Source organism: Aspergillus brasiliensis, assembly GCF_001889945.1.
Source record: "Aspergillus brasiliensis CBS 101740 unplaced genomic scaffold ASPBRscaffold_1, whole genome shotgun sequence".
NCBI classification, from domain to species: domain Eukaryota; kingdom Fungi; phylum Ascomycota; class Eurotiomycetes; order Eurotiales; family Aspergillaceae; genus Aspergillus; species Aspergillus brasiliensis.
In genome coordinates this window covers 1,699,723-1,727,407 of record NW_027137442.1, presented here as the reverse complement: position 1 = coordinate 1,727,407, position 27,685 = coordinate 1,699,723, and the positions used below count along the sequence as shown (strand labels likewise).

Genomic DNA, 27,685 nt, shown 5'->3' with positions numbered 1-27,685 from the left:
TTCAATGGAATTATGAAATATACTTATGCAATATACTACTCGTTATTAACTATCAGTTAGTAGATCCAATCACCTGAATCGGCCACGCAAGCCAGGTCTGGTCCTCCTCTGCTAAGGACGTGCGCACTCCATGCAGCACATGCGCGTCCCATCCCTGCATCAGCCACGACGACCGCATATACACCAGCAAAATACTCCAATACCCAAATAGAATCAACGCGTATCGGTCCTTCTGCTCCAACAGTGCGATCATCTCCATCGGTAGACGATACACCCACCCTATCAGCAGATGCATCAGGCAGATGCCATCCTTCCCAGCGCTGCGGATCTTGTACACTTCCTCGAATGCCGAGAGCAGATCCTTGATCGCTGCATCAAAAATGGTTCGGGACGTTTCATCCATAACATGGGACATGATATAAGCCTGGACGTGCCGGATCCGTTGTAGATGCTCGTCTAGTTCAACCTGCAGCTCATCACTCACGCCACCGATACTATCATCCGGAATCGGTTCGAGAACTCCGGTAAAGATACGACCACGATTCTGAGACAAAATCGAATGCACACCATGCAGCAGGACGAGCCACTCGGACCGGCCGGTGTCACTAAACACCAGATACTCGCCACGCCGGGGTCCGCGACCGAAATACACCAGACAGATGAGGGCCGCAGACATGTAGATCCGCTGGCAGTTTTCTGCGTTGAGCAGACACAGAACAGCAGACACCGATCGGACGCCAAAAGTGAAGTGATCGTCTGCTTGCGCGATGGACTGCGTGCGCGAGGCCGGATCCTCATGCCCCTGATGCAGCGCCGACAGGGCCAGGATCAGATGCATAATGGAGGGAAAGGAGATTCCCCAGTGCGGGACGTGATGGGACCAGATGCGGTTGCGGTCCATGGTCTCGTCTGCTAAGGTTTTGTAGGTGGAGGTCACGAAGTGGTGGTAGAGCTTCAGGTCGGCAAACGAGATGCCGCCGGACAGGCCACTGCCGGCGAGATCACATTGTACTGCTGTGGATGTGGATGTGGATGCAGCTTCCGTGTGAGCGCTTGGGGATGATGTTCGTGAGCCGGACTGATACTTCGATGGCCGAAACCGAAATCGTCGGGTGGGATCTGGGGAGGCCGACGAGGCCGGAGAAGCAAAGTCACATTCGATCGAGTGTCGCACACATTTGGTGCATTGTGGCTTCTTCTCGTCGCACTGGGGAGGGTCAGTCTGACCGGACAGAGATGCATATGTGGCATGTTTGGGGATGAAGCAGGCTAGGGCACGAAGAATAGACAACATTGTGGTTTAAGCTGTATAGTAATACTGCTAGTAAGAGTAGTAGGAGGTAGGATATTGTGTTGCAGACTGAGGGAGAGGCGATCGTCCGATTTCACCGGGCAGTGCAACCTACCTTGACACGCCGTTTCTTACAATTCTGACATCCTGCGCGGGATTTATGGTGGGATCTCCGCGAGCGAATCTGCAGGGGCAGCTGGTCGGTCATGGTTGGCGAGGAGGATCAAGATCATCGTATTCGTTCTGAAGTTGCCCCTTGGGGATCGGACCTGAGGCAGGAAAAGTCACGTGAGATCAGCAGAGATTTCACCAGCCAAACTTTCTGAACCCCAAACAGAACAACAACAACGTCAGTTCCTTGGTTCAGAAGTCTGGTTTGAGTCCCGCCGGGAAACGCTGCCTGGTCTCTGGTCGGTGACAAAATGCAGCCCGATGGAGGGTCATATAACCTGATCAAACACCCTCCCCGTCCCTTAATTAGGGTTATGGCATGGATCGGTGCCTAAAAATAGAGGCCGACGGGCCGCAAGAAATGAGGATGCCTACAATCTGCCGTGAACCAGAGTCCATCTACTACTACTCTCTGCACCATAGTTGCATGGAATCCCCTGATTTGACTCCCCTCACTCCCCTCACGCGTCTCGGATTGCCGATCTCTTCCCCAAATTAACTATCTTATCTTAATGGGCTTGCACCAGCACCGTTAGCCGTCCAGCCAATCAGAGCCTACCTAGGGCATTGGCGCCCGCACCCCTCATCAGTAGATAGATAGCAACCAACTAGACTAGTAACTACTACACTTAGTACGAATTAGTAGTAGATACCATTCTCACTACTAGCACGATATATCGGTCGCCGCTACAGATATAAACTCTTGATTACCCCTCATTCACCACCCGTAAGCCACGTTCTTTTCTCCCTCCAAGCCCAGCTAACATAAAAATTAACCCGGTCATCGTCAAACATGGGAAACCACATCTCCTACCAAACATCCGAGTGTCAGATCCAATTACCGGGGAAAACTGGCTTAATTAAAGGCCTGCAAAAAAACACCAAGTCGAGACGCTTCGCCGGAATCCCATACGCACAACCTCCCGTCGGGGACTTGAGATGGCGAAAACCCCAACCCTACCCTTTACAGCAGCTCATCGCAGACCAGCCCGGGGCTACCTACGATGCCACCCAATTCGGGCCCGTCTGCCCCCAGCCAAATTACTCCAAGGCTGTCAACTCCCATGGGCCCAAACACACCTACCATGAGGATTGTTTGCGCCTCAATATTTGGACCCCCGTTCCGGATGCCCACGTGCGCAATCCCAAGTGGCCCGTTGTCATCTGGTTTCACGGGGGCTGGTTCCAGGTCGGCGACCCCAGCCAGGAGCCGGGGATGGATCCCACGGAGCTCATCGCCACGGCTCAGTTGAATGCCATCTTCATTGCGGTGGGCTACCGACTAAATGTCTTTGGGTTCCTGGCGGGCGAGGCGCTGCGGGAAGAATCGGCGGGCCACGAAGTCGGCAACTATGGACTCTGGGACCAGCGACTCGCGCTGGAATGGGTCTACCAAAACATTGCTGCATTTGGAGGCGACCCTGAGAACATCACCATCTCGGGTCGCAGTGCGGGTGCGTACGCGGTGCAGGCACAGGTTCTTTATGACTTCCGGGGGGAGATGGAGGAAACCATGCGCAACAAATTTCGCAGACTCTACATGCATTCCAACGCCATTCCCTCCCAGCCAAAGACCGTGCAGGATTGCCAGCCACAGTTCGATGAATTGTGTCAGCACTTTGATATCCCAGCCGACCTGACAGGAACAGAGAAGTTGCAGAAGCTGCGCGCCATCAGTGCAACGGACTTGTGTGATGCGATCATGAAACTCCAACTCCACACCTTCCGACCGGTCACCGATGGCGTCTTCATCCAGCCAGGCGTGTTTGACTATTATCGCGACGGCTCCTTCGCCGCGGAGTTCAAGAGGCGCGGTCTGCGGTTATTCATTGGGGAAGTGCGTGACGAGAACACACTTTACGCTGTGACGAACGGCCCCGAGGCCAACCTGGAGTCGTTGAAACTGCAAGTGTCGAACTACTATTCCCCTGCCACGACGGACCGTCTGCTACGGCATTACGCCCTACCCGATTCTACCGACAAGCAGGAATGGCAATCCGTGTTCGGACAGATCATTGCCGACGGACAGGTCCGAGCGCCGTACAGATTCCTGGTGAACAATCTCCTGGAGCACGGGGTGAATCTGCACGATGTCTGGCGGTATCTGATCGCGTACCGATTGTCGTTCATCACCGAAGATGTGGCGCCCGCATCTTTCGGGGTGAGCCACAGTATGGATCGACCGATATGGAAGTAAGAACCCCTACCATAGTGGTTATAGATAGAAACTGACAGCAACAGTTACTCGATCATGCATGGACCCACTCCGGCAGAGCGCGTTCTGATGGATGACTGGATCCGAGATCTCGTGGCGTTTGTCAATGACCAGCCCGACCACGACTATGGCACCCGGTCGGCAGATGAGTACAAGGTTATGACTCCGGAGGGCAAGATTGAGATTCAAAAGGATGGCCGATGGGACAGTCTTTTGCAGTTGATGGATGTTTTTTCGGGTCACTAGCTGCATAGGATATCACTGATATAGAGTGACATGTAGACTTTCTGTATCAAATATCAATTGATTGATTGATCGACTGATCAAGCCTTACTCAGGTGCAGGTCCCTTTCTTAAAGCCTTCCGGCTAAGCCCCTGCATCAGACAAGGCCACCAGGCAGCGAGATTGCTATATACAGAATCCTATGTAATTTATCACGTATTCGGCCGTATCGGCCAAATGCCGTAATTTATAAATGAAGCTATCAACAAACACCATCTGACCAATCAGAGCGTCCGTAGCCGACCCTTTGAAGATGCCTCGTGGGCGACCCCACGAGGACGTCCCCACGTGGCCTCCCTTTCTTGCACGTTTCTGGCACATTTTCTTGCACGTTTCTTGCACGTTCTTTTGCCTGTGTCAAATAACTTACGGAAGCATATGTGACGTACATTGGCTCGATCACCAAATTAGTGTGGTGGTTTGCCGCTAATCACCCGTAGTCATGTGCCGTCAGCCTCGATCCTTCGCTTTCACTTCTTCGCAACCATCCAGCTTCATGCAACCACCCGACTTGGGGCAAGCGTAAGAAGATGGGCCGGAGCACCTGGAGGGCTCAAAGCTGTCGGACTTGTCTGACACGAAAGGTCAAGGTGGGTTACTTAATCTTCGCTCGACCACAGCCATTGTTAGCCTGACTCTCGGGCGCTAGTGTGACAAGACCCGACCAGCCTGTATACGATGCCAATCTTCAGCTCGGAATTGTCAAGGGTATTCTGACTTGTGAGTTTACCCTAGAGTAGAGGAACCATTCATTGACTGATTAGACGCACTCGCCCCATGGACGCCATCGCTGGATGGAATAATCGATCCTTGATGGTGTACCAGCACCAAGTGCAATTAGTCTCGATCTTTCTGCGCGACTACTTACCCACGGCGGTGCCAGATTCGACGAAGCAGTCTCCTGTCTACTGGGTCGAGCTATTTCCATTCCTTGTTGATTCCGCGTCGCCAGTCGTCAGGATATCCCTCTCTGCCTTGACACTTGTCCATCTGGCCTCCTTACAAGAGGATAACGCACTAGCACATTGCAGTCGACACCACTACTTGCAAGCGGTGGAGCAAATATGTGCGCTGACCGACATGAACTACTCCGATCTCATCCGCACTGCCATGATTCTGGCCCTCTACGAAGTCTGCGCACAACCGTCAGGACAGGACCATGCATGGAGTGTCCACGTCCAGGCAGCCTGCAGACTAGCTAGTGAATCCAGAGTAGCCACGGAGATGCTAACCGCGCAGGATCTGCGTCGGCTCCGTACTATCGAGGTGGGTTTCTTATCCATAGATGTAATATCTAACTAACCGTTCAGTATCTCCATATATGTACCAATGTCAAGCATCAGCCTTTGACCTTACGCTCGCAGAAGTCATCGGATAATAGGTTTGACATGCTTCTCGATATACTGTACGAGGTAGGCAGACTACACAGATATTCGCAACATCAGGTCGGTGACAACAAGATTACATGGGACTCTGCCACACACCTGATGAGAGTATCTGTCAGTCTCGAGCGGAAGCTGCTAAGCTGGTTCCACGAATGGCAATCAGACAGCCAGCATCCTTTGTGTATAATCGTGCCACCCGCAGGACCCATCACACCGTCCGGCAAGCATGAAGAGATGTTCATACCAGATGCTGGGAATATACCGCTGCTTTTATTCTACTGGTTGGGAATGGCAATGGCCTATGCGACAGTAGTCAGAATATTGAGGGGAACATCCAACTCTCAGCATGTACCTGCGAAGATGCTAGAGGAGCGTCTGGTGAAAGCTACCAGTCTCTGTCATCACTTCGTCAATCGCATAAACCAGTGTCAGGGCGGATGCGCAGGCAAAGGGTTGGGGACTACGATACTGGCAGCGGCGGTGTGTCAAGCAGCGCAGAAACTACAGTCTCAGCTGTAACCAAGCCTTATGCCAACGTCTAAGCATACAACTAAATTACTCTATCTATATTTCACCATGTCCTAACGAGCCACCGTGAACTGACACTGATTTGTCCGCTATTGTAATTACACAGAGGAAGTATCAGTATTCAAACTTCTGACCAACAATCTCCTCGCTTAGCTTCCACAACCTTTCTGCATTCCCCGGGTCCAGAGCGTAGTCCACCGCCTCGCCATTGTTCACCTGATTATTGACCATATACGAACCGTTTTTGTCTGCATCGTTAACATCTACCGCAGATTTCCCTGGAGCGTGGTGCTTACCCGAAATGCTAGGATCATAGGCCGCCACAATCAGCGTGGCAGCTCCCTGGCTAGCCGTTCTCCAGTTCAGCTTAGGGTCATCATTGATGCGTCCATCCTCGTGTTTCCACCCTCAGTCAGAGTTAGTATGCTCACTACCGAACAATGGCTGTCATGAGAAGCCTGCTTACCAGCGTTGACCCATTCCTCTGGCTTCAAGTGTCTTCCGATGCCCGTCTCCCGTCGACCAGGATAGAGACTAAATGACTCCACTCCTTTGCCACCAGCCTTCTCCGCCAGTGATACCGAGAAGAGCATATTGGCTGTTTTACTCTGGCCATATGCCTGCCACTTGTCGTAGCACTTTCCATCCTGAGCAGTGTCAACCAAAGCTTCATATTCACGGAGATGGACGCCAACCTGAAAATTCAAATCCTCGAACCTGACAGGTCCACGCTTATGCCCAGCACTACTAACATTCACGACCCGCACCGTGGACTCCCCACTCATCATCCTCCCCAGAATGAGATTCGTGAAGAGAAAGTGGCCAATGTGGTTAATCCCAAATTGCAACTCCACTCCCTCTGGGGTGGTCGTATACGGCGCCGCCATGACCCCTGCGTTATTGATCAGACGATCAATACGCTCTGGATAGCTGTTCACTTCTGCGGCTGCCTTGCGGACGCTTTGCTGAGAGCTAAGGTCTAGGATGAGAAGACGGGTATTTGCGTCCGGTGTCTCTCTTTTGATGGCATTTTCAGTGGCTTGGAGATTCTGTAGATCGCGACCGGCTAAGACTAAGAGAGCAGGTGCATGCCGGGAGATTTGGAGAGCCGCCTCGCCGCCTATACTGCCTAGTGTGACGCCGGTGATGAGGACTAATGCTATTAGCCTATTCCATGATTGGAAATACTGAGGCATGATGGACATACCTCTACTCCCTCTGATATACTCCGCCAAGACGTGGCAGACTTCTTCACTGGTAGACTGTGCCGAGAAAGACATTCCAATAGTGTTTCTGATATTTGCTATTGTTCTGGCATCTGAGAACTACAATGCTATTGTACATCCTTAAATAGTCTCCGACAGCCACGCGGAGTTAACCATAGCCCCGATGCTTAATGCTTATCTGCAACGTGCAGCGGCGCCACTAAACCTACCCACAGCCACCAATGACAATGGGTTTATCACCGAGACCCCTTGTTGAGTGCCACGGCGCTAACGATGCCGAAGGCCCGAAAGTATGTCAGAAAGTCTACTTCGTACTACGGAGGTACTCTAGGAAATGTTTCGCCCGATCGGGAATCTTATCACCGACTTAGAGTTCAGTCCATTTCGGGTAACGCTGCTCAACATACTCAAATAAATCCCAGGAATTGTCATAGTAGACCCAATCCTTAAATGACCCACCACAATATATATGATTACTTGATTGAATGACTGGTTATTCAAGCTTCCTCAGATATGATGCCTTGGAGCACTCCAATTGAGCGCCTGCGGCAATTGAAGCCGCCAGGCTGCGGGGTTCGTAAAGTACAGGACTCATGTAATTATCTGTAATTTACCCGTCATTTACGTGTAATATTTCATGTAATATTTTACGTAATTTTCACGTAATAGACCGTACCGGCCAAATACCGTGATCTTAGGAAATGAAGCTATTCCCAACTCCCACTGACCAATCAGAACGCGTGTAGCCAATTCTTCGTAGATGCGACCTCACCACAATATAGCATACCATCAACGTCAACATAGATTAACAGCAAACTAACACAAGCACACAATATGACAATCTGTATATACAACCCCCAAATATCCCCCACAGCTAATGCACCATCGTCGTCCTGGTGGTATCCCAAAACCCATCCGCCAAATGGGCCGTCGGCCTCTCACTCATCCTCGCAAAATACGCCGTCAACCTGGGTCTCCTAATCTCATCAAAGAACCATGGCCAACGATCCGCATGCGCCACGACCATCCCATAAAGATACACATCGGCAGCACAGAACTTCCCCAGAAGATACTCCAACCCCTCCAGATTACCCTCCACCTGCTCCAAACTCATCTCAATCCTTTCCCTTAACACACCCCTCCTCCCTACCACCGGAGCATAACCCGTCACTTCCTCACCGGACTTATTCCCCAAGTAATGATTATTCCACTCATACAAGGGATCCACGACATCGCGTCGCAGACAATAAATACACGAACGGATCAACGCCCGCTCTTGTTCCGTGTATCCGTATAAATACCGACCGGGGACGGGGGATACGCTATCGATGTATTCGGTGATGGCGTCGAAGCCGACGATTTTCAGCACGGGCCGGCGGGTGGGGTTGTCGAGGAATAGGAGGGGCAGTTCCCCTGCGTGGGTGTCTTCCCAGATGAAGGAGGGGAGGATTTGGTCTTTCAGGTGCACGTCGATGAAGCCTGCGCGGATGCGGATGCCGCCTCGTTCGTGGATGAAGTAGCGGATGGCGAGGCCGGCGGCGGTGTCGCCGTCCAGGATGTAGAGTTTGGGGTAGTTGCTGGTGGGGATGGGTGGTTGTGGTGGTTGCTGTAAGGATTGGTTTAGGGCTGGGGCTGGGGAGAGGGCACGTGGGGTGATGGATTGGGGGGTGATGGATTGGGGGGTGATGGATTGGGGAGGGCTGAGTGGAGGTGAAGAGGGATTACTCTGAGGGTATTCTGGGTAGTCGATGGTTGGGGAGACGCAAAAAGGGACCGATGGATGGGTGTATAATGATGGTGGGAGGTATGGGTAGGGGGTGGAGTAGGGCATGGAGTGCGATCGTGTTCGAGGCATGATGGCTGTTGATTGGACTGAAAGTGCAGGGATGTGCTTGTGAAGATATCAGGGTTACACAGATTGTCTTATATCTTTACAGGGATGATGGAAGTTGCATTAAGTTGTATGTAAGTAACTCGATGGAAAGGGAAGTGCCTACAGGGTGAGACATGGCTATAATATCGTGGTTTGTTGCGGGTGTTGAGAAGAAGATTATTAGCTAGCAGTGTTAAGCTCTCACATATTAGAGGTATGCTGATACATGCTATAGACAGGTATTCTTTGATATTTACTATGCTTTGGTAATCTGCATTTCTTTGTAGCCATTGTCCGGGAACGCCCTTCACTTTTTGATTACATGGATCACGTGTTCTTTGTGTGTATATGGACTGGCTATCGCAGTATATCAGAAGTAGAAGAGTAAGGGTATCATGTAGATAATGCCCATACTACACGGCCATCTCCATAGTATTCAGTAAAATAGTACATGCTTGCCCACTCTGAGTACCTCAGCAGTACCTACCAGCTAATCAATGACAGAAATGGAACTTCAACCGACAAGATACAAACACGGAGATATCCAACTAAAAGCTAGCAAAGGTAGACCCAAGTATGCATATAAACTCGAATAGATTCCTCCTATATTGATCAATTCCCCAGTATCGATCTGCCTCTGCTTTCATCATCATCTCATCTCAGCCTGCCTTATCTTCCTCATTCTATCATTCTATCTGCAAGATAAGTAAGATTCACCCCGTTACATATCAGGTATCTCAGCTCACATCTAACAGTTTCAACATGATCGACTTCCAATTTCCCATCTCGCCCCTGATCGTGGACCTCTGCCACAAACACGATCTCAGCATCGAAGCCGGTAAGATCGGGGAAAAAGGAGCCGAATGGTATGTCGCGATCCTTGTAACTTGGAAAGGAGACAACTTCAGGACCTTCGCTGCCAAGCTCTCCGGAATGGTGAATGAGGAGATGCTAAAATACCTTGTACACTATGATAGTAAGTAAATCTGTTGTGAAGTGGTTGGTTGAAGTATGCTGATTTTGCGTAGAAAAGGAGGATGAACGGAGACGGGGGAGATATCTGAGATAAGGTTATGGATATGTTTTATCAGTGAGTGCGATGTTATTTCACTGATTAGTGTGAAATATCGCCTCCGTAGCTTCGTCTATAATACAGTGATCGTTTATAAGTCTATCAACAGTCTATATGCACATATCTATATAACTATGGCCACACCAACACCACACAATCAATCATCTTAGTAGAGCAACATGCATCTACTTGGCCTCCTCAGGGAGCACAAAATGCAACACGCCATTCTTCTTCCCATCCGAGACGTAGATGCACTTGCGGAACGTAGTCATCAGGGAGTACAAAAAGCTGCTCTCCTTCTCCTCGTGGTAGTTAGCGCCCAACAGCGGCTGAATCGCACGAGTCGCCTCCTCGGCCTTGTAGAACGGGATACGGCTGAACAGGTGGTGCACGACGTGGTAGTCGATAATCTCGTGGAAGAAATGGCGGCCGATGAAGCCGATGCTGCGGTCAATGGTGGCGAGGGCACCCTTGGTGTAGGTCCACGAGTCGGCGGAGTAGTGGGGGACATTGGGATGAGTGTGTTGGAGGTAGGTGATTGCGACTGTGCTCGTTAGTATTCCTTCTCGAACAAACCCAGGGGTAAAAGGGATCATACTCAGCCAGTGATGCACCCACAGGTACGGAACAAAGTACAGGAGCACAACATTCCAGACGCCAATCTGCGTCGAGGCATAGTACAAGATCGATCCCATGATCAGCAGACCCAGATCCGTCAGGGCAATGCTGAACCACTGCGCCTTGGTAAACAGATCGCCAAAAGGGTTGAAGTGGCTGGCCACGCCGCGGATGGGACGGTTCTCGGGCAGACTCTTCGGGCCGGCGGTGACATTCAGGAACAGGTACAGCTGCCATCCGAAGAGCTGGTGGCCGATGAGCTGGAGGAAGGACACGATGGGGGTTTCCTCGGTGAGATGCTTCAGCTGCTCGATGCGGACGTTCTTCTTCTGGGCCAGCTCGTTGTCGGTCCAGGGCACAAAGACGGTGTCCTTCTCCATGTGGCCGGTGTAGCGGTGGTGGCGCGCGTGGGTGTACTTCCAGGAGAAGTAGGGGACCATCAGGAAGGAGTGGGTGGCCCAGCCGACAAAGTCGTTGAAGGTCTGGTGCTTGGAGAAGGCCCCATGACCGCATTCATGCGCCAGAATCCATAGTCCCGTTCCGACGCAGCCCTGGAAGAAGCCGTAGACCGCCCAGGCGAGGGCGCGCAGCGGCACGGAGGGGAGAAGGTGGATGTGGAAGGCGCCGTAGGTGAGGATGGCGCAGTAGAGGATGTCGCGGGCGAGGTAGAGGAGGGAGGTGACGACGGAGGAGTCGAAGCATTCCGCGGGAATGGCGTCCTTGAGGGTTTTCAAACTAGGAACGTCGCCGTCATTCTGCTGCTGCTGCTGCTGCTGTCAGAAAAGGGACTGTTAGCCAATTAGGGCTTATCAGACGGAGTCCGAAAAGGAGGGATAGACATACCGCCGCCTGGCTGGCAGACACCTTACGAAGTTCAGCCATGATGAATACTCACTCGCACAGAGAGAAAGAAAACAAAGAAGCAGTGCAGTGTCAGACGCGGAGACTCTTGTACGCAGGGGGTTCTAAAATTTCCTTCTGAAAGACCCAGGGTCTCTCCTAATTGACGCCGCCATTGTCCAATCAGGGGAACGCAGTTCCTGAAGTCTTTTGAATTGGGAGGCATGGACCCATGGTAGCCACGCTATTGGCATTAACCTCTTTCCCGGTCTTACACAGTCCCACGTATGTTGTGCGACAGGCCCAGCTACTCTGAACTCAAAAGGATCAGCGCAGGCAAGGGGGAAAGCGACTAGTCTAGCGGCGTGCGGAAAACGGACAAAGTCGAGGCCAGTTCCACGGATCCGCCCGTTTGCTGTGGGGGCAATTCCCAACAAAAATGGCCAAACAGAGAAGTTTCTGCTGGTGGAACATTTGCAGAAGAAGGTTGGAAAAATCAAGGAATTGTTTATTATCAGCCTCTACATCAAGATAACCGTTGTAAGATCATCGGGCGACTTCATCCTGACACCTGCGAGATGCAGATGTCCCGTCAGTCCCATGAGCTGATCCCTCACTGTAACTCCTAAACATAATTCTCTTCTAGTCTCGTTCGGCCGATGATTCGGCGCTTAGTCTGTTCTGGAACAATTTTAACTTCAACGCTTTCCACGTTCTCAACGTTTTCGCCTCGCGACGCTTAGCGGCTCACTTATTAGTTTTTTCTTTTTCTTCGCTTGTTGCTTAGGGTTTCCTCTGACACGGGATGGTTAACCTCAGATGATTGGCCCACAAAGCAATGCCATTTACCAGGGGTTCTAGCCTGGATGATGATTTAATAAGTGGTTGTTTAAAATAATCCGGGCAGCCTTCACGCTGTCAACGACAGAAATCGGTGGAGCCATGCTTCATCGCCCTCATATTCGACGTCGCCAAGATCGGCATTCCCGCTCAGGATTTCGCACAATCGTGGCTTCGTTAGAGACATCGTAAACCGTGTCTCACCTTGAATAGCCGCCCGATCGGAAGACTGTCTGCTAGTTAAAACGCCGTTGCTAACCATCAGTCTCCACCACTGCTGCTCATCTGTCACATGTATCTCGAGGGTAAATGCCTCGCTGGCCGCGGCTGGTCCATCCAACCGGACCGACAACAGCGTGAGCCACTGCTCCACCGACTGGCGCGGGTTCAACTGGCGACTCTGGGTCTTTGACATAAGTTTATTCGTATTATTTGGCTGTTGCTGCTGCTCCCCGCGCAAGTCGCGCGCCGCCGAGAGGTAGAAATTCCGCCAGGTCGCATTCTCCGCCCCGAACCCTAACTGCTCAAACACCGACGCCAGCGTGCGTCTGGCCTGCTCATGCTTTGGTTCGAATGCCACCGCATGTCCGAGCAGCGTCGCGGCGAACCGCAGATCCCCGTCTTGCGCGAACCCTTCGGCCTTGCGCACCACTTCGTCCATGCCGCCCATACAGGCAATGTAGCGCTTCGCGTTCTCCACGGGCGGATACTCCCACAGATGGGCTGGGTTGCCATCAAACCATCCCATGTACCGCTGGTAGATGCCCTTGACGTTGTGACTGACCGACCCGTAGAACCCCTGGGCATGCCATGCCGTCTGCAGCGCCGGCGGGAGGGTCAGAGTCTCGGCGATCTCCATCCCCGTGAGACCCTGGTTCATCATGCGCACGGTCTGGTCATGTAGATAGGCATAGAGATCTCGCTGTTCGGACAGCAACTGCTCGATGTGCGCGGATCCCCAAGTCGGCCAATTATGGCCCGCAAACAACACATCCGACTCGTGGCCAAACAGCACCAGCGACTCATCCAGATACCGCGCCCAGGCTTTCGCATCGCGGACCAGCGCCCCACGCAGCGTGATGATATTATGCAAGCTGTGCGTCGCACACTCGGCAATATACAGCGCGCGATGATCCGGGAAGAAGAAGTTCATCTCCGCGGGCGCCTCCGTCTCAGGCACCAGCTGGAACCGGATCCGGACGCCATCGATGATGCGTTCTTCGCCGGTTGAAATGACGATAGTGTTGGGAGGCACGAACGAGTTCGTCCCCATCGACACGGTCATCCCGATGCCGCACCCGATTTGACCATCGGCCGCCTTGGGGAGTTGCGCTCCGTACATGTATTGCGCGCGTCGACGCATGGCCGGACCAACGTACATGTTCTCACTCAGGGCTTCTTCGACGAACCCCTCTGGCGCGACGATCGGGATGGGATTCGCTGTTCTTTCTGCAGGGAGCACGCCCTGCGCGCCGCCGAAATGATCGATGTGGGAATGCGAGTAGATGACTCCCGTGACGGGCCTCTCGCCGCGATGTTTCCGATACAGGGTGAGAGCAGCAGCAGCGCATTCCACGGAGGTTAGAGGATCAATGACGATGACTCCCTCGGTGCCTTCGACCACGGTCATGTTGGCTAAGTCCAGGCCACGGATCTGGTAGATCCCCGGTGTGACTTCGAATAGCCCCTGTTTGGATGCTAATTGACCCTGTCGCCATAGCTTGGGGTTGGCGGTTGGTGGGCATGAATCCTGTAGGAAGTGGTAAGCGTCGTTGTTGTAGACGGGTCGGCCATCGGCGGCGCGGATAATGCCGGGCTCGAGTGACCCGATCCAGCCTCGTGAGGCGTTGTCGAAATCGGTTCGATCCGAGAAGCTTGGTTGTAGTGGTGCAGATGTCATAATTGCATACGATGTATGGAAGCACAGTGTGAGTACTAGTAGTAGGTTGGGCTTCACTTCTAGTTAATGTAGATGGTAGCTGCAGTGCGGCGGGGTTTATTGCCGACTGCCCGATCGGCAACCGGCGTTAATTGCAACGTCGAGTTAATCTACGCAGTAATTATCGATGCATTTGATGCTAATTGGAGTGAAGATGCGGGCGGAGGTGGAGTCCCCACTGCATAGTCCTTCTGGATACATAATTGTGCTCTCATAACTTATGCCTCCTTTCACCCCCTCACAAGATAGCAACCAACAACGCCATCGCAGCACCACCAGCCATCATGACCACTTCTCCCGTCGCTATCGGTGCTGCTCCAGTGCTGTGTGACGAGCTGGTCGGAGAGATACTCGGCGCACGAATCTGAGTATTCGTAATACTCATACTGCCAACACCAGGCCCCACACTTGAAGTGCTACGGACTGATCCAGACGCTGTTCGACTCATCGCATGTGTAGAGACAGCCAGACTAGAGCTACTACACGACAGTGTGGTTTCAAGGTCAGATATTTCAGATGTGGTTTCTGCAGTCGCTGTGTCGTACTCCTCCCCAGCAGATCCAGTCTTGACTGCAGTGTAGCTAGGGCTCTCATTTATCTCTGTCGCCGTACAGATGACCGGCTTTGTGCTGTCGAGATTGCAGACCATTGTCCGGGGACTAAGATCTCTAATGATTAGATCAAACTGGCAAATGCAGAGAAAAGAGAAAGACCGACAGAAATACTCACGACTCCTCCAGCTCATCTCCGTCAATGATTGTCAAGTCATATTCGATACTAGTAGTCTGTGATGCAACTGCATCGATGATGGTAACCTCCTCGATCACATCGCATGCTGGGATCCGAGTGCGGTTGTAACAAGTAATGCTGTATCCTTCAACGCTATTCTATAGATCCCATCAGTAAAGCTTCTAGCTGACGCTTTTCTACTTGAAGAACTAACCTCTTCCATGGTGGAAGTGACCTCTTCGTCTTCGTCCAACTGCGGAGATCCAGGATACGTGGTCGTCTCCAGTTCTCGGGCACACACTAATGCAGCCAGATATAGGACGAGGGAAGCTGCGAGCCTCATGGTCAATCGAGTCAAGACTTAGATGGCGGATCGAGGTAGTTTGGCGGATGATGATATGGATGAGAGGAGAGTGATCAGAAGGACTACAGTCATTCTAGAGTGGGAGAAAATAGAAGGAGAAGGCGATATGAGACCTCCCCTCGGATCCAGTCTGACAAAGTATTAGGAGCAGTCTATGACACTCACGGGACCTCAAAGTTGCAGGACATTATGGGATGCTAACTAGGTGACACTGCCAAACACTGTGCAACTCCAGTGCTGCTAGTGTCACGAGCTCTGAGCCGTGTTGGTCACCCGTTGGTGGCCATTCATTAGAGAGCATACATATCACACAATAGTGCAGTTAGAACAAAAAAATGCATTAGTTCTAGCTCTATCTGTCATATTAGGTCGTAAATTCTATGCTTTTAAAAACTCATCATCATAATCGAAAAGCATGCATAATCCTTGGCGAAACCCCAACCGTCGCTGTGCAACATTTGTGAAATAGCAGACGTCGTCGATATTAATCTTGGATATCGATATCCTGTTCATCAGAAAGAATAAGAAGATGTATAGTCGAATGTCCGGTTGAATCCAAAAGTCGAGGAAGGTATAATTTCTGCGTGCCTGCTTGATATCAAAAGCACAACAAGCTTTTTTCATATCCCATCATGAGGTGGCGGAGAAAGACAGACTCCTGGGTGACACGGAGGATTCAGACGACCTCCGGTGTCACCGGACGTGTGTTTTGATCTTCTGTGGTACTCTCATCTTTCAGCAGCCGCTGGCAGAAGGCGCTTCTCTTGCGAATCCACTCTCCAGCATAGAGGAAGGCCAGCGGGATGGGAATGCAGGCCAAGCTTGCAAACCCCAGCACTGAAGTCCCCCATCCGACTCCAAGCGTCGAATACATTGGGTCCGCCGCCAAGGGAAAGACGGCTCCCAGAATACTCCGCATAATCACCGACGCGGCAAGGGCGCTGGCGGAATAGATCTTGTACGCATCTGTGACATAGGTCAACAGCGAAATGAAGATCACCTGGTATCCGAAGCCGAAGAACAGACCCGAGAGCACCGGCACCAGCCAATGAATCTGCGGGCTGGCGGTCCATCCTAGCCAGAAGAGACTAATCGTGAGACATGGTCCGCCAATGCAGGCTACCGGCAGTCGCTGTAGCTCCGGGATGCTCGTCCATCTTTTCCCTTGCGTTTTGGCTCGCTCATAGATGATGTCGTAGTACAGTGAAACCAGGCCAGATGATGCTGCGCCAATGCCAACTAATAGGGTTAGTATGCATAAATATGAAGCTATTTCTCGACTGGCACTTACTGGGTATATAGCACAGCGATGTTTGCTTCACATTGAAACCATAAGTACCTGCGTCACTTCAGTCAGCACCTTTCCGTACGCAAAGCTCTTTGGTCTATTGGTTGCACGGGAAAAGGATGAGTGGGAATACCTTCGAAAATGATCGGATATGCTTGGAAGCAAAAGAAAATAAGCCCGTAAGCAAAAGCAAGATATATTCCAGTAAAAAGAATAATTGGCTCGGTGAACATCATGGTGATGGGTCTCGTCAAGGTCTCTTTCAAGGTACTCTGAACAGCGGCACTCTGTAACTCCCGCTGAGAAATATATTTATGAGTAGTTGACTGCTTGTTCAGCATGGCGACATGCTTCTTGACAATGGCGCGACTGAACGTCTCTGGGATAAAGGTCAGCTTCGAAGTAGATATGCAGCAGATGATGACGCTTAATCGCTCTCACCTGGTAGGAAAATCGAACTGAACCAGCTACAGCCAACAAGGATGAGATCGATGCGAAATGACCATCGCCAGCCGTACTGTGCGCTACACCCGGAAATAATGGGACCAATAATCGGGCCGAAGCTCGATGCCTAAGCCAGTTAGACGACGCCTTACAGTATATTTGCTTGGATCAGCTTACCGCCATATAAAATGCCATGGCTCGGCCCCGAACTCGTGGTGTCTGAAACACATCCGCATAGACTCCACCTACAACAGTCTGAGGCGCGGCCCCCATGGCTCCGCATATAAATCGGAACACCAACATCGCTGGCCAATTTGGGGCGAAGGCACACGCTATCGTGCCCAGAAGGAACACGGTGAAGCTGTAAAGTAGAACAGGTCTTCGCCCAATTGTCTCGCTCAGGGGACTGAATAACAAGGGACCCACGACATATCCAATGAGAAAGACGGCGGTGGGGAGGACCTTCTGCGGGCTGCCTGTGACATTGAACTCGCGCATAATGTCTGGAACGACATTACTCGGTAAAGCGGAGGCTATGCCAGAGTTGAGCACCAGGAAGAGTGCTGTGAGAACGGTGTACATTTTCTTTCCCTGATTGTCGCAGATGGTTGCTGTCAGCTTGATTGTCCAATAAACTGTCGGGTGTATCACGCACATGCGTCCAATTGACCGGGTCTTTTGCGGATCCATGATCAAAGTCCACAAGGACTTGATCCTCCGTCAGCCGGGTGAATCTGTATCCTTCGCCGTCCGCCCACATTTTGCCTATGGTGATGGTGGATGGAATGGCGTCTTTCCTCTGGCTCCGATTTGGGTCTATCAGGAGAAAGGGAGATAGGGTTAGCCATGCAAGGGACCGGCAGCGATGAGGTCATACCGGAATGGTCGATCTCTCCGATGGGGACACTGAAACAGCGTTCTGTAGCCATGGCTGAGGCTTGCGCGTCGTGTATCACAGCAGATTGAGCCCCTTTCAAACTGGACCTCCCGGGATCTGGTTAACCGTTGCGAGACGCGTGGGCTTTAAACCCCCTTGAAGCCCTCATGGTAGTAAATGAGTCACTGAATTTTTCAAGATGATTGACTAGTCAATTAGCTGAAAGGCCTTTGGCGGCCACAGTCCACAACAATCTGGACCATCAGTATAACCTCGTGGCCCAATGAGCGGTCTTGGATCTTCCCTTTCTGCAACTGCAGCATCGGGGCCGGTCCGGCACCGGAGCCACAGAGCATCCCGGCGACGGCGCCGATCAGGAGCCGGGTTCAAAACTCGCTTCAAGGCCACACTTCCTTTCAATGGAAACAAAAGTCTGTCCTTGGCGAGTCTGCCCAATCTCGGTGGATCAGATCCAACTTTTCACATCCGGGATTGATCAGCAAGCGGCATGCTATGCGCCAATTTCCCTGCTGAGCGTGTGATGGCAGTTGGCTTCGGCATTGCAAGCACCGCACATATCCCCTGTAAGACCCTTACCGCATTTTCGAGCTATCTTTTCGCCTTAAGCTTCGATGGGCATACCTCACTGATCACCTCGTGTAGTCCATGGCTTGACACAGAATGTGTCGAATGCCCGATGGCGTACGCAGCTTACACGTCCATTCAAGGGGGAGACATATTGATAAGTGAAACTTTCCTATGATAGCCAGCCATTGGTATACGACCGGTCTATTGCGGAAACGACGGCATCATCGGCAAGAAGTCAAAGATGTCGTTCTGCTCCTCTTCAAACAGGCCAAACGAGTCGGCAATGGGGTTACACATCGACCAATTGGGAGCTTCCATTGGCCCTGGCAGTCTGGCAGGGAGCTGTCGGCCAGGCGCAGTCCTTTCGGCATTGGGTACCCCAGCGGCATCACGGTCCTTGTCGACCTGAGGGGTCATTGCGTCTGCCGGGTAGTTCACCTGCTCGGATGGCATCCCTGAAGAAGTTGACATATCCACTGGGACTCCGGATGTCTCTCCAACTAATGAGAACTGTCCATTGGCTTGCTCTGAGGGCTTTGTCACTTCTGCACAGTAGTCCCCGTGCCCTCGTTGGCTAGCGACCAGCGCGCGACCGTAGTTGACGAAGATGGACACTGTACGGTGGATATCCGGATAGGGCGGCTGCTTGAGAAAATCGCAGATCAGCTGGGCTCGTTCAAGGAGGAGATCTTGGTCGATTAAGTCCGGACGCCATCGCGCGATTCTCAGAGCAAATGTTGCTATTCATGTTAGCTGACCCATCGACAGAGAACGTGCTCCCACCGGCAGGGTTTCGTGTGACTTACTGACAAAGGCAAGAGTCAGGGATGGGTAGGTAGGAGACCACGTGAGTTGACAGCGGTAGGCGCTTTCCTTGATGAAGCAATCTAATTGATCCATGATGATCGTAGCAAGAGTACGCCACAAATGTGAGACATCCATGTCACCTGTTGTGTCCTGGTTAGGCTCGGCAGCGCCGGACTGAAGTTTCTGGATCCGAGCCAAGGTGGCGCAGAGAACGAAAATTCGGGCGTAGTTCAACATCAACTTCAAACTGCAGCGCTGGAAAGCACGAGCATGAAAGCCGTTGTCTAGGTTATCACCGTCTATTAGTGACTGGCAGTCTTGTTTGTAAATCAGCACTTACTGCCGTGGATTTCATCCCATGTGTTCCACCAATTCTGTAGTCGTGCCATGACCGCCGGCAGCTCAACGAATACAATTTCATCGACCGTCTTGGCGTTCTCGATGGACATGCGCGATTGGCCTGGACAGTAGTCAGCGAATAGTCAGTCTTCCGGGGAGATAGTAGTACTTCGGAGCTGGTGAATCTCGATGATTGAAATAGTGCGCATATCGCAGGGCAAAGATAGCGGATACTCGAGGAACTTGCGCAATTTCATCGTGTCCACTGCGCCAATTCGTGACTTGCGGCCTGTCCCGGACGCCACGTCGAGTTCCAGTGTGAAGCTGATGAGCCAAGTCCTGGTCTGCCACACGAGCTTACGGTCTTCCATGGAAGCCGACAAGGAACTGCGTGGTACATTTTCCTGGGACAGCAAGGCATCTAGAGATTTTTCTAGCCCCGAATCTAGCGCCGTACGCAAAATGAGAGCGGTTGAGAACCACGTCTTTTCCGAATAGGCGGCAAGTAGGATCATCCCTTGTACGGTTTCCACTTTGGTTGGGCGTTCGAAGAAACTATCCTCGGCCAGTCGCTGCGCTTCATCTTGCAGAACACGCTGAAGATGGGTATCACTCCGCAAGTCCATCACGGCCCGACTGGCGAGATAGATGATGACGGAAAAGCAGAAGAGGGACCGTGAGCGAATCGAATCGAAGGTGTCTCGAATGGGATCGAACAGTGCCAGAAAGTTTTTGCTGCCACCCATGAAGCTGGCAGTTTTTAGCCTGAGTCTATGAATTTCTCATTCCAGAGAGCATCATACCGGTCATACATCACCCGGGCACGCTCTTCACTGACGATGCCACGCGCGATGATATCGCTCTTGGGGTCCGCTTTACTGGAGCTGTCCATGAAGATCTACGAACCATTACCAATGTGTAGTTCATAATTATGGACGATTTACTTACACTGCTTGATCCGAGCAAGTTGACAGACATGGAATGCATTACGGAAACCGGAGCGATCATGTCATTCGGACTCAACTGCTGGGGCTCCGGTGCATGTCGCTCGGCCGTTCCCGGGGAACTTAAATCCGCTGCAGCAGTAGGCTCTGGCAGCGAATCGAGCGAGTCATTGATTGGTACATCCTGTACGGTAGTAGATGTAGAATACTCCTGTTCTCGTGGCGAGGGACTCCCGAACCCGTGAGTTTCGGTCCACGGAGATCTTGCTCGTTGTCGCCTGTGATCATGCTATATATGAGTTTGGTTTTCATTTTTGGGGATGCTCCTAAAGAGGTATAATTCTCCTACCGAACGGGGCGAGTAGCCGGGGATGACCGTCGGGCAGTATTCTGACGCCTTGCGCTCTCCACCGGGTCCAAGACGCAATCCCGGCCAACCGCGCGACAACGGGCGCAAGGGACCTGATTGCGGGCATCACAGCGCATTTTCTGCTTGCGGCACCAGCGACATGCCTTGAAATAGCGGGTTGGGACATTTCCCGATCGGAAGCGTAATTCCGGCACCGTGTCGGACATGGTGGATGGGCGTTGGGTGGATTTGGGGAGATCGAGTTGCTTTGCGGGGGAGAGAGAGGTCGATTCGCAGGCATCGTTGGTTAACTAATGAACTAATTCCCTTTGGAGTACGGAGTAGATAACGAACCAATAAACTCAGTTGACTAGTTGGTTAGTGTTCTTAGCCCGCTTGACTCATCCCCGGCGCCCCCCTCGCAGTGACAAATGATTTACTAGTCATGCAGTAGCAATAAAACCACAACGGGCCGCACAGTATATCTCTTCAAGGTAAATAGAGAAGAATATACTCATGTTCGACACTGTGGGACAGATATTTCAATGTGTCTTGGGTGAAGCTATATTACCCGTTGCACAAAGAAACCCCGCCGCCCTCTTCATCCAAGGCCATTACGTGAGCCGGAAAAGAGGATATCACAGTATATCCTGGGGAGAAACGACAGACATGGCTCTTATAAGATGACTTACATGGTCCGTGTGTGCAGGCAGGCACGAACCCTACTTTCCAAGTACGTTGTTGCTTTCCGAGGGCAATATCCTCTCACGCCACCGTCCGCCCAATCGATCCGCCAAACTAACTTTCAAATGGAGCTTGTTGATGGTGCCTAGAAATCAGGAGAGAATAGCGTATAGGTGGATACGAACTCACACCGAAACCCACAGCATCAACCGAGGCTCGCCGCTCACTCGAAATCCCTGATGACGCTAGTCTGTGGTCTCACTCATCTCCATGCAACATTCAAACCTATCCCTCGGACGAGGGCTCGAGTGTGGATACAATCATATGCTTCCCGTCTCGAACTCTCGTCAATCCCCTGAAAAAAGGCCAAGTGGACTCCATAAGCTAGGTTGAATGGCTGACACGAGTTACAGCCTGTGACACTGTCATGGCTATCGGTGGAGCAACCACTTTGCACTACTGCTACACCATACAAAACTCTGTACTTTTCAAGCACTTTGTGGAACCCCAATCCACCACGCTACGTGGCATCTGGGATATATACATTAACAGCCAAATATTCCCCGATCACAGCTACCATGCATTCGTTTATCGTGACACAATTGCAGAATCGCCATCCCTACAATGACTGTATCTGAAACATCAGCGATCCCTCACGGATCATGGGTTCTGGTCACTGGTGCCAATAGCTTGGTTGGATCCAATGTGGCCGATCGGCTCCTCAGTCGGGGGTACCGTGTACGGGGAACAGTGCGCAATGCGCAGAGACATCAATGGCTCAGAGATCTCTTCCATGGCAAGTACGGGAAAGAAACCTTTGAGCTGGTCCAAGTCCGAGACATACAGCGTCCGGGTGCTTTTGACGAAGCTATAAAAGGTCCGTAACTGTATCCCCCCTGGCTGGCTCAATGCTCAACTATACGATTTAAAGGCGTCTCGGGGGTAGCACATGTAGTGACCATCTTTGCGGGTCCAAACGATGGTCCGAACGAAGTATTCGATTCTATCAAACAGCTGGATCACAATATTCTTGCCTCTGCGGCAGCCGAGCCCAGCGTGAAGCGCTTTGTCTACATCTCCTCCTGTCAAGCGGCTAACACGATGGGCTTGGACGATCTGGACGGCAAGACGGTGATCACATCAGAAAGTTGGAACGAAACCGCCATTAAACGAGCCAAGACGGGATCTCCTGCCGAATGGAGAAGGGGATTCGACATTTACAGCGCAAGCAAGGCCTTGGGGGAACAAGGCGTTTGGGAATGGGTGAAGGAGCACAAGCCGGGGTTCGTGGCAAATACCGGTAAGCACATCACTTCTTCCACTCTCAGACTATCTTCCAATTATCTAAATCATAATATCCAGTCCTACCCTCGTTATGCTACGGTGCCTCTCTCGACCCGGAAAACCAAGGCTTTCCATCTACCCTACTATGGCCAGCAGCCATCATCAGAAATAAATGGGCCTCGGTTTCAGAACATGTCAAGTCCTGTGTCCCATACGGTACGCATTACCCAACTTTATAACCCCATTCCATATAAATTCGCAAGCTAATTCGGCATATAGGAGGCTACTGTGTAGGCATCCAAGATGCCGCCCTTCTGCATGTCGCCGCTCTGACGAACCCCACGGTCCAGAATGAACGCCTGTTCGCGTATGGCTGGCCATTCTTCTGGAATGATCTAGCGACCATCTATCGGAATATATTCCCGAACCGGGAGCTGCCGACTGATCTGCCTGCTCGGGACAGGGACGCGGATTTATTGGTCGTTAAACCTGCGGAGCGGTCGGAAGATCTATTGAAAGAGATGGGCAAGCCGGGATGGAGTAGTCTGAAGGAGATTATTGTGGCTAATGCATATGGTTTGGTTTGAGGGTATCACTGATAGGGAATCCGGTTGCCCTTCTAGTCTAGATGTCAATGTCGTCTGCGACGGTTAAGCTGCAGGATATACGCAGGGCATTCTAGCAGGAATACACATAACCGGAGTATCACGAGGACACTTCTTGACAGGAGTAATTCGTCTCAATGGAAAGCATATTAATAATCCATGGTACCAAATATACATCAGGCTATATTGATTATCTCAATTGCTTCTCTCAAACAAGTGCAAATCAAACACACACGCAGCATTAAACATTAAATCCTTCAGTAAACAAAGCACTGGCAGCATTAGACATTAAGTCCTCCCGTAACAAAGCACTGGCGTCAACATCTATCGCTTAACAAAATCACTTTCCTGTTCAAGCCAATCCCCAAAGTCCTTCAATCCCGGATGTTTCTTCCTCAGCTCACCAATATCAACCTGGAAGCCTTCATCATGGAACCACCGGTACATATACCCAAAATCCTTAACAAACGCCAGGATCAGGAAGCAAAGAAACTGGAATGTCATAGGTATCCGCTGACCCGTCCTCTGCTGAAACACCTGTGCGAACTGATCGAACGTCAAATCATCCCCAGCCAACGAGATCGCACGACCCTTGTACTCATCAGGATTAAGGAAAGCCTCTGCACCAAAATGACCGATATCACTGACAGCGATCACCTGCAGAGGCTTCCCTTTGAGTGCCAATTTCCAAGACGTCGCAAACACCTTGCCCAGGAAGCCAGGGACCATATTATCCATAAACGCCACGGGGCGCAGGATCACCCAATCCATCCCACTTCCTTTAGCTTTATCCACCAAATGATGCTCAATGTGATGCTTTCTCAAAAAGTGAGGAACATCGGTCGGATTATCCCAGGAACGTTCCCCGCCGCGGTCGACGGAGCTATAGACGAAGTACTTGACGTTTTGCTTGAGGGCTTCATCGACTAGTTTCTTTCCCTGTGCTTCCTCGTCGACGTTGCTGCCGATGGCCACCTAGTAAGTCCGTCAGTATTATATTGCCGGAATAGAGATGGTAAAAGTGGACGGTTCCTACCTGAACACTAAAGACACCCCAAATCGGAGACGATGTCTGGGCGCGCGCATTGCGAAAGATTTCTGCCGGGTTATCCAGATTACCTTCCACTAGCTTGATGTTGGAAGACAACTGTTTCAGCCGTTGAGCCGACGCGGAAGATGGATCTCGAGTGACGGCTAAGATTTCCAGGGAAGACTTTCGGGAGATGAGGTTTCGGATTAGGGAACCGCCCTGTTTGCCAGTGGCGCCTGTTATGAGAACTGCGTTCATGGTGTAGATTGTGAGGTAGTGTTAGATTTGTGTAGTAGGTATTAAGTTATCAGATGACTGTTAAGTGTGGAACTTGTTGAACTGATGGGTTGCTAAATACCGCTTCATCATGGAACTATATATAAGGCAGGGAAGATACAGATGGATGCAGCATGATGTAACCTGCTTCTGCCACAGCCATCATCGTATAATCATGAGAAGCATCTAAAGGATTGAATCAGCGTCTCGGGCTTCGGTCTCCTCATTTCATCAAATGTCAGATCGAATCTGTAATCAATCAGTTGTCGAGAGAGAGTTGATCGGAGTGGATTCAGGCCCGAGATGACTAAAGCGCCACCCGCTCGGCCTTGAGTTCAAGCCCGATGCTTATTCTGCTGCTTTCAAGCAGAACTTAACTGTGTGCAGCCATGGCATCTAATGAAGTCTCAAACATTTCACTCCATTTATGAGAAAGGGCGCAGGTAGGCTGATCTGGAATATCTAATTTGAGTATCAGCTTCACTCCACCGCGGACGATGACTTTCGACCACCCGTTTATGGCCCTGCGCTACCCGTGAATTTTCTCCGCCGGTTCCCACTCCACAAGCATCCTGGCTGTTATCTCTGCGAATAGAAGATAGTCCGCAGCAGATTATGTGCCGTGCAACGATCGAGCCATCTTACATTGGACAGTGGCTCCCTTAAACAAAATCACACCCCACAGAGACCAAGTGGGTCACAGCAATCCGGGTGGAACTCCATGACTCGACCATGGGCTTATGCCATATACAGTCATCTACCAAGTACCAAGGCAGCTAGATTGGTAATACTTCGGGGTTACCAGGCTCGGCATAAGATGTGGAACGTGGATTATGCATAAATCCTCAATCATTCAGTTGGATCCACCTGAGTCATGTCTGGCCTGATATTCGGCAACAGACAAGCCGACCGGGGATTAACACTAATCAAGAACATCCGGCATCCGATGATCAACAAGAGCCACCCCTTGATATATATAAAGGTTCATGGAACCCATTTCCGGGTCCCAACCTTCAGTCTACACTACAGTGCATACCACACTCCAACATGTCCGGTCTCACAATCCACCATCTCCGCCTATCTCAATCCGAGCGAATCACCTGGCTCTGCGAGGAACTCGAGATCCCTTACACGCTCAAATGCTACAACCGGCAACAACCCACACTACAAGCCCCAGATGACTACCGCAAACTGCACTGGTCCGGCACCGCCCCCATCATCGAAGACAACGGCGTCGTGTTGGGAGAAACCATGGCCATCATCGAATACATCCTGACCAAATACGGCCAGGGCCGTCTGGTCTTGACCCCTGACCACCCGAACTACGCAGACTACGTCTTCTGGCTGCACCGCGCACAGGGATCCACAATGCCCTCCTTCATGGGAATGCTATTCAGCCGAGTCCGCGGTGGCAAACAGTCCTCCGGCAACGAGGAAGAGGAAGAGGACTTCGTCTACAAAATGTCCCAGTCCCGCGTGAAAGCTACCTGCGAGGCAATGGACCAGCACCTCGCCAAGAATACATACTTGGCGGGAGAGGAATTCACTGCGGCAGACTGTGTATCTGTGTTTCAGTTGACGACCCTGCGGCTGTTCATTCCATATAGTCTCGATGAGTATCCTCATATTGTGCGGTATTTGGAGCGTATCGGACAGCGTCCCGCGTATAAGCGCGCCATGCAGAAGGGGGATCCGGATTTGGTGCCGTTGTTGGCGGCGTCGGCGCCGGCTAAATCATTACTCTGATTAGATCTGATGTATATAATGAAATTGTAAATTAGAAGATAGTGGTATATGTATGTATATACACCACACCCCCCTTCACTCCCTACTTACTTACTTTTCATCCTCCCCATCCTACCCAACCAAACCCCCAAATCAAACACTCCCTCACTCAACTCCCCTTCATCCCCGACAAACACAAAAACATGCCCCATCTCCCTCTCTGGCACCTTCCCATCTGTATATACCACCTCACACGGCCTCGCTTGATACCATCCCGTCTCATAACTCGCCAATTTGACTCCATCTTCCACAGACTCCACACGATAGACTAACCCCTTGACTATCGACGATGCAGAAGTACCATAAGTACCATCCGCTACTACAGCCGGATACTGTCCCCATAGTTTACAGGTGTAGCCTGTTATATATCCTGGTCGAAGGTGTACTCCTTGCTGTGGATTCAGGGATAGGATTTCTTTGAGCATGGTGGGATCCATTAATGTGCCGTAGAGGAAGTAGGGGCCTGTTCGGGCGGTTGTGGTGGATGGAGGGGGTGGGTAGGAGGAGGTAGTGAGTGGGCAGGGAGGGGCGAGTCGGAGGTTTCGTATGATTGGGGAGACTTTTGTAAGAGGGTCGCATGGTGGTGGTGGTGGTGGAGGTATAGGATTGGTTTGGGGGTTGGGAGGGGACATGTTGATGAGAGTGTAGGTAAATGGTTGATGGAATGTGGTGTGTAGATAGGTGATGGAAGTTAGAAAAGGTGGGATCGACGACCGGGGATGCGTGTTAAGCGCCGACGGCTAAGAATAGACTATCTGTCGATCACGGGGTGTGACGTGCTATATGCTCGTGTCTGTCTATGCTAATGATATTGATTGCAGGTTTTGGCATATTACGTTATTGGCCGTAAAACATAGTAGGGTTGCAAGTAGCATAGCAGGAATACAACTGGTAGACGTCCTATGCTAGCCGTGATATCGGGTAGGATGCCAATGCAGTGCTCTGTTACAGGACAAAGTAGAGGCTTTTGGCTGCTACCAGTGGTTGCCTTTGTAACCTTGCAAACCTGGT

At 51.3% G+C, this 27,685-nt stretch overlaps 15 protein-coding genes across 15 annotated transcripts; 5 read left to right on the top strand and 10 right to left on the bottom strand.

The window, feature by feature from the left end:
• Positions 1–52: 52 nt before the first annotated feature.
• Positions 53–1,682, bottom strand: ASPBRDRAFT_202381 (Zn(II)2Cys6 transcription factor; the record flags this gene model as incomplete). Its single annotated transcript, XM_067621632.1, has 2 exons — positions 1,407–1,682; positions 53–1,207 (listed from the first exon to the last, which is right to left on the bottom strand). Exons 1-2 carry the CDS (start codon positions 1,497–1,499, stop codon positions 53–55), a joined length of 1,248 nt encoding a protein of 415 aa, XP_067484642.1. The 5' UTR covers positions 1,500–1,682.
• Positions 1,683–2,201: 519 nt separating this feature from the next.
• Positions 2,202–4,005, top strand: ASPBRDRAFT_36622 (uncharacterized protein). The gene is made up of 2 exons (XM_067623542.1): positions 2,202–3,655; positions 3,704–4,005. Exons 1-2 carry the CDS (start codon positions 2,256–2,258, stop codon positions 3,921–3,923), a joined length of 1,620 nt encoding a protein of 539 aa, XP_067484641.1. The 5' UTR covers positions 2,202–2,255; the 3' UTR covers positions 3,924–4,005.
• A 732-nt stretch (positions 4,006–4,737) lies between these two features.
• On the top strand, positions 4,738–5,864 carry ASPBRDRAFT_190701 (uncharacterized protein; the record flags this gene model as incomplete). Its single annotated transcript, XM_067620278.1, has 2 exons — positions 4,738–5,226; positions 5,271–5,864. 2 exons carry the CDS (start codon positions 4,738–4,740, stop codon positions 5,862–5,864), a joined length of 1,083 nt encoding a protein of 360 aa, XP_067484640.1.
• A 123-nt stretch (positions 5,865–5,987) lies between these two features.
• On the bottom strand, positions 5,988–7,153 carry ASPBRDRAFT_70814 (uncharacterized protein; the record flags this gene model as incomplete). Its single annotated transcript, XM_067629092.1, has 5 exons — positions 5,988–6,121; positions 6,170–6,280; positions 6,340–6,520; positions 6,569–7,026; positions 7,081–7,153. The coding sequence occupies 5 exons, from the start codon at positions 7,151–7,153 to the stop codon at positions 5,988–5,990; spliced, it is 957 nt and encodes a 318-aa protein (XP_067484639.1).
• Positions 7,154–7,866: 713 nt separating this feature from the next.
• ASPBRDRAFT_654715 (glutathione S-transferase family protein) lies at positions 7,867–8,954 on the bottom strand (the record flags this gene model as incomplete). Its single annotated transcript, XM_067628540.1, has 1 exon — positions 7,867–8,954. The coding sequence occupies one exon, from the start codon at positions 8,952–8,954 to the stop codon at positions 7,974–7,976; it is 981 nt and encodes a 326-aa protein (XP_067484638.1). The 3' UTR covers positions 7,867–7,973.
• A 780-nt stretch (positions 8,955–9,734) lies between these two features.
• Positions 9,735–10,041, top strand: ASPBRDRAFT_190698 (uncharacterized protein; the record flags this gene model as incomplete). The annotated part of the gene is made up of 2 exons (XM_067620277.1): positions 9,735–9,948; positions 10,001–10,041. The coding sequence occupies 2 exons, from the start codon at positions 9,735–9,737 to the stop codon at positions 10,039–10,041; spliced, it is 255 nt and encodes an 84-aa protein (XP_067484637.1).
• A 50-nt stretch (positions 10,042–10,091) lies between these two features.
• Positions 10,092–11,771, bottom strand: ASPBRDRAFT_166203 (oleate delta-12 desaturase). The gene is made up of 3 exons (XM_067619574.1): positions 11,506–11,771; positions 10,643–11,435; positions 10,092–10,588 (listed from the first exon to the last, which is right to left on the bottom strand). Exons 1-3 carry the CDS (start codon positions 11,542–11,544, stop codon positions 10,230–10,232), a joined length of 1,191 nt encoding a protein of 396 aa, XP_067484636.1. The 5' UTR covers positions 11,545–11,771; the 3' UTR covers positions 10,092–10,229.
• A 248-nt stretch (positions 11,772–12,019) lies between these two features.
• Positions 12,020–14,294, bottom strand: ASPBRDRAFT_166202 (alkyl/aryl-sulfatase). Its single transcript, XM_067619573.1, has one exon. It carries the CDS (start codon positions 14,240–14,242, stop codon positions 12,413–12,415), a length of 1,830 nt encoding a protein of 609 aa, XP_067484635.1. The 5' UTR covers positions 14,243–14,294; the 3' UTR covers positions 12,020–12,412.
• Positions 14,295–14,519: 225 nt separating this feature from the next.
• Positions 14,520–15,353, bottom strand: ASPBRDRAFT_190695 (uncharacterized protein; the record flags this gene model as incomplete). Its single annotated transcript, XM_067620276.1, has 3 exons — positions 14,520–14,940; positions 15,011–15,168; positions 15,225–15,353. The coding sequence occupies 3 exons, from the start codon at positions 15,351–15,353 to the stop codon at positions 14,520–14,522; spliced, it is 708 nt and encodes a 235-aa protein (XP_067484634.1).
• Positions 15,354–16,050: 697 nt separating this feature from the next.
• ASPBRDRAFT_50287 (MFS transporter) lies at positions 16,051–18,035 on the bottom strand (the record flags this gene model as incomplete). The annotated part of the gene is made up of 7 exons (XM_067626512.1): positions 16,051–16,613; positions 16,666–16,713; positions 16,796–17,041; positions 17,104–17,233; positions 17,284–17,697; positions 17,762–17,922; positions 17,984–18,035. The coding sequence occupies 7 exons, from the start codon at positions 18,033–18,035 to the stop codon at positions 16,051–16,053; spliced, it is 1,614 nt and encodes a 537-aa protein (XP_067484633.1).
• Positions 18,036–18,772: 737 nt separating this feature from the next.
• ASPBRDRAFT_190693 (uncharacterized protein) lies at positions 18,773–21,237 on the bottom strand (the record flags this gene model as incomplete). Its single annotated transcript, XM_067620275.1, has 7 exons — positions 18,773–19,311; positions 19,378–19,662; positions 19,719–19,838; positions 19,887–20,467; positions 20,521–20,615; positions 20,666–20,939; positions 21,011–21,237. The coding sequence occupies 7 exons, from the start codon at positions 21,235–21,237 to the stop codon at positions 18,773–18,775; spliced, it is 2,121 nt and encodes a 706-aa protein (XP_067484632.1).
• A 1,081-nt stretch (positions 21,238–22,318) lies between these two features.
• Positions 22,319–23,565, top strand: ASPBRDRAFT_190692 (uncharacterized protein; the record flags this gene model as incomplete). The annotated part of the gene is made up of 4 exons (XM_067620274.1): positions 22,319–22,571; positions 22,626–22,994; positions 23,057–23,194; positions 23,258–23,565. 4 exons carry the CDS (start codon positions 22,319–22,321, stop codon positions 23,563–23,565), a joined length of 1,068 nt encoding a protein of 355 aa, XP_067484631.1.
• Positions 23,566–23,729: 164 nt separating this feature from the next.
• Positions 23,730–25,110, bottom strand: ASPBRDRAFT_36616 (uncharacterized protein). The gene is made up of 2 exons (XM_067623541.1): positions 24,620–25,110; positions 23,730–24,558 (listed from the first exon to the last, which is right to left on the bottom strand). The coding sequence occupies exons 1-2, from the start codon at positions 24,869–24,871 to the stop codon at positions 23,908–23,910; spliced, it is 903 nt and encodes a 300-aa protein (XP_067484630.1). The 5' UTR covers positions 24,872–25,110; the 3' UTR covers positions 23,730–23,907.
• Positions 25,111–25,936: 826 nt separating this feature from the next.
• Positions 25,937–26,635, top strand: ASPBRDRAFT_190690 (glutathione S-transferase family protein; the record flags this gene model as incomplete). The annotated part of the gene is made up of 1 exon (XM_067620273.1): positions 25,937–26,635. The coding sequence occupies one exon, from the start codon at positions 25,937–25,939 to the stop codon at positions 26,633–26,635; it is 699 nt and encodes a 232-aa protein (XP_067484629.1).
• An 86-nt stretch (positions 26,636–26,721) lies between these two features.
• Positions 26,722–27,306, bottom strand: ASPBRDRAFT_50283 (gamma-glutamylcyclotransferase family protein; the record flags this gene model as incomplete). Its single annotated transcript, XM_067626511.1, has 1 exon — positions 26,722–27,306. One exon carries the CDS (start codon positions 27,304–27,306, stop codon positions 26,722–26,724), a length of 585 nt encoding a protein of 194 aa, XP_067484628.1.
• Positions 27,307–27,685: the final 379 nt, after the last annotated feature.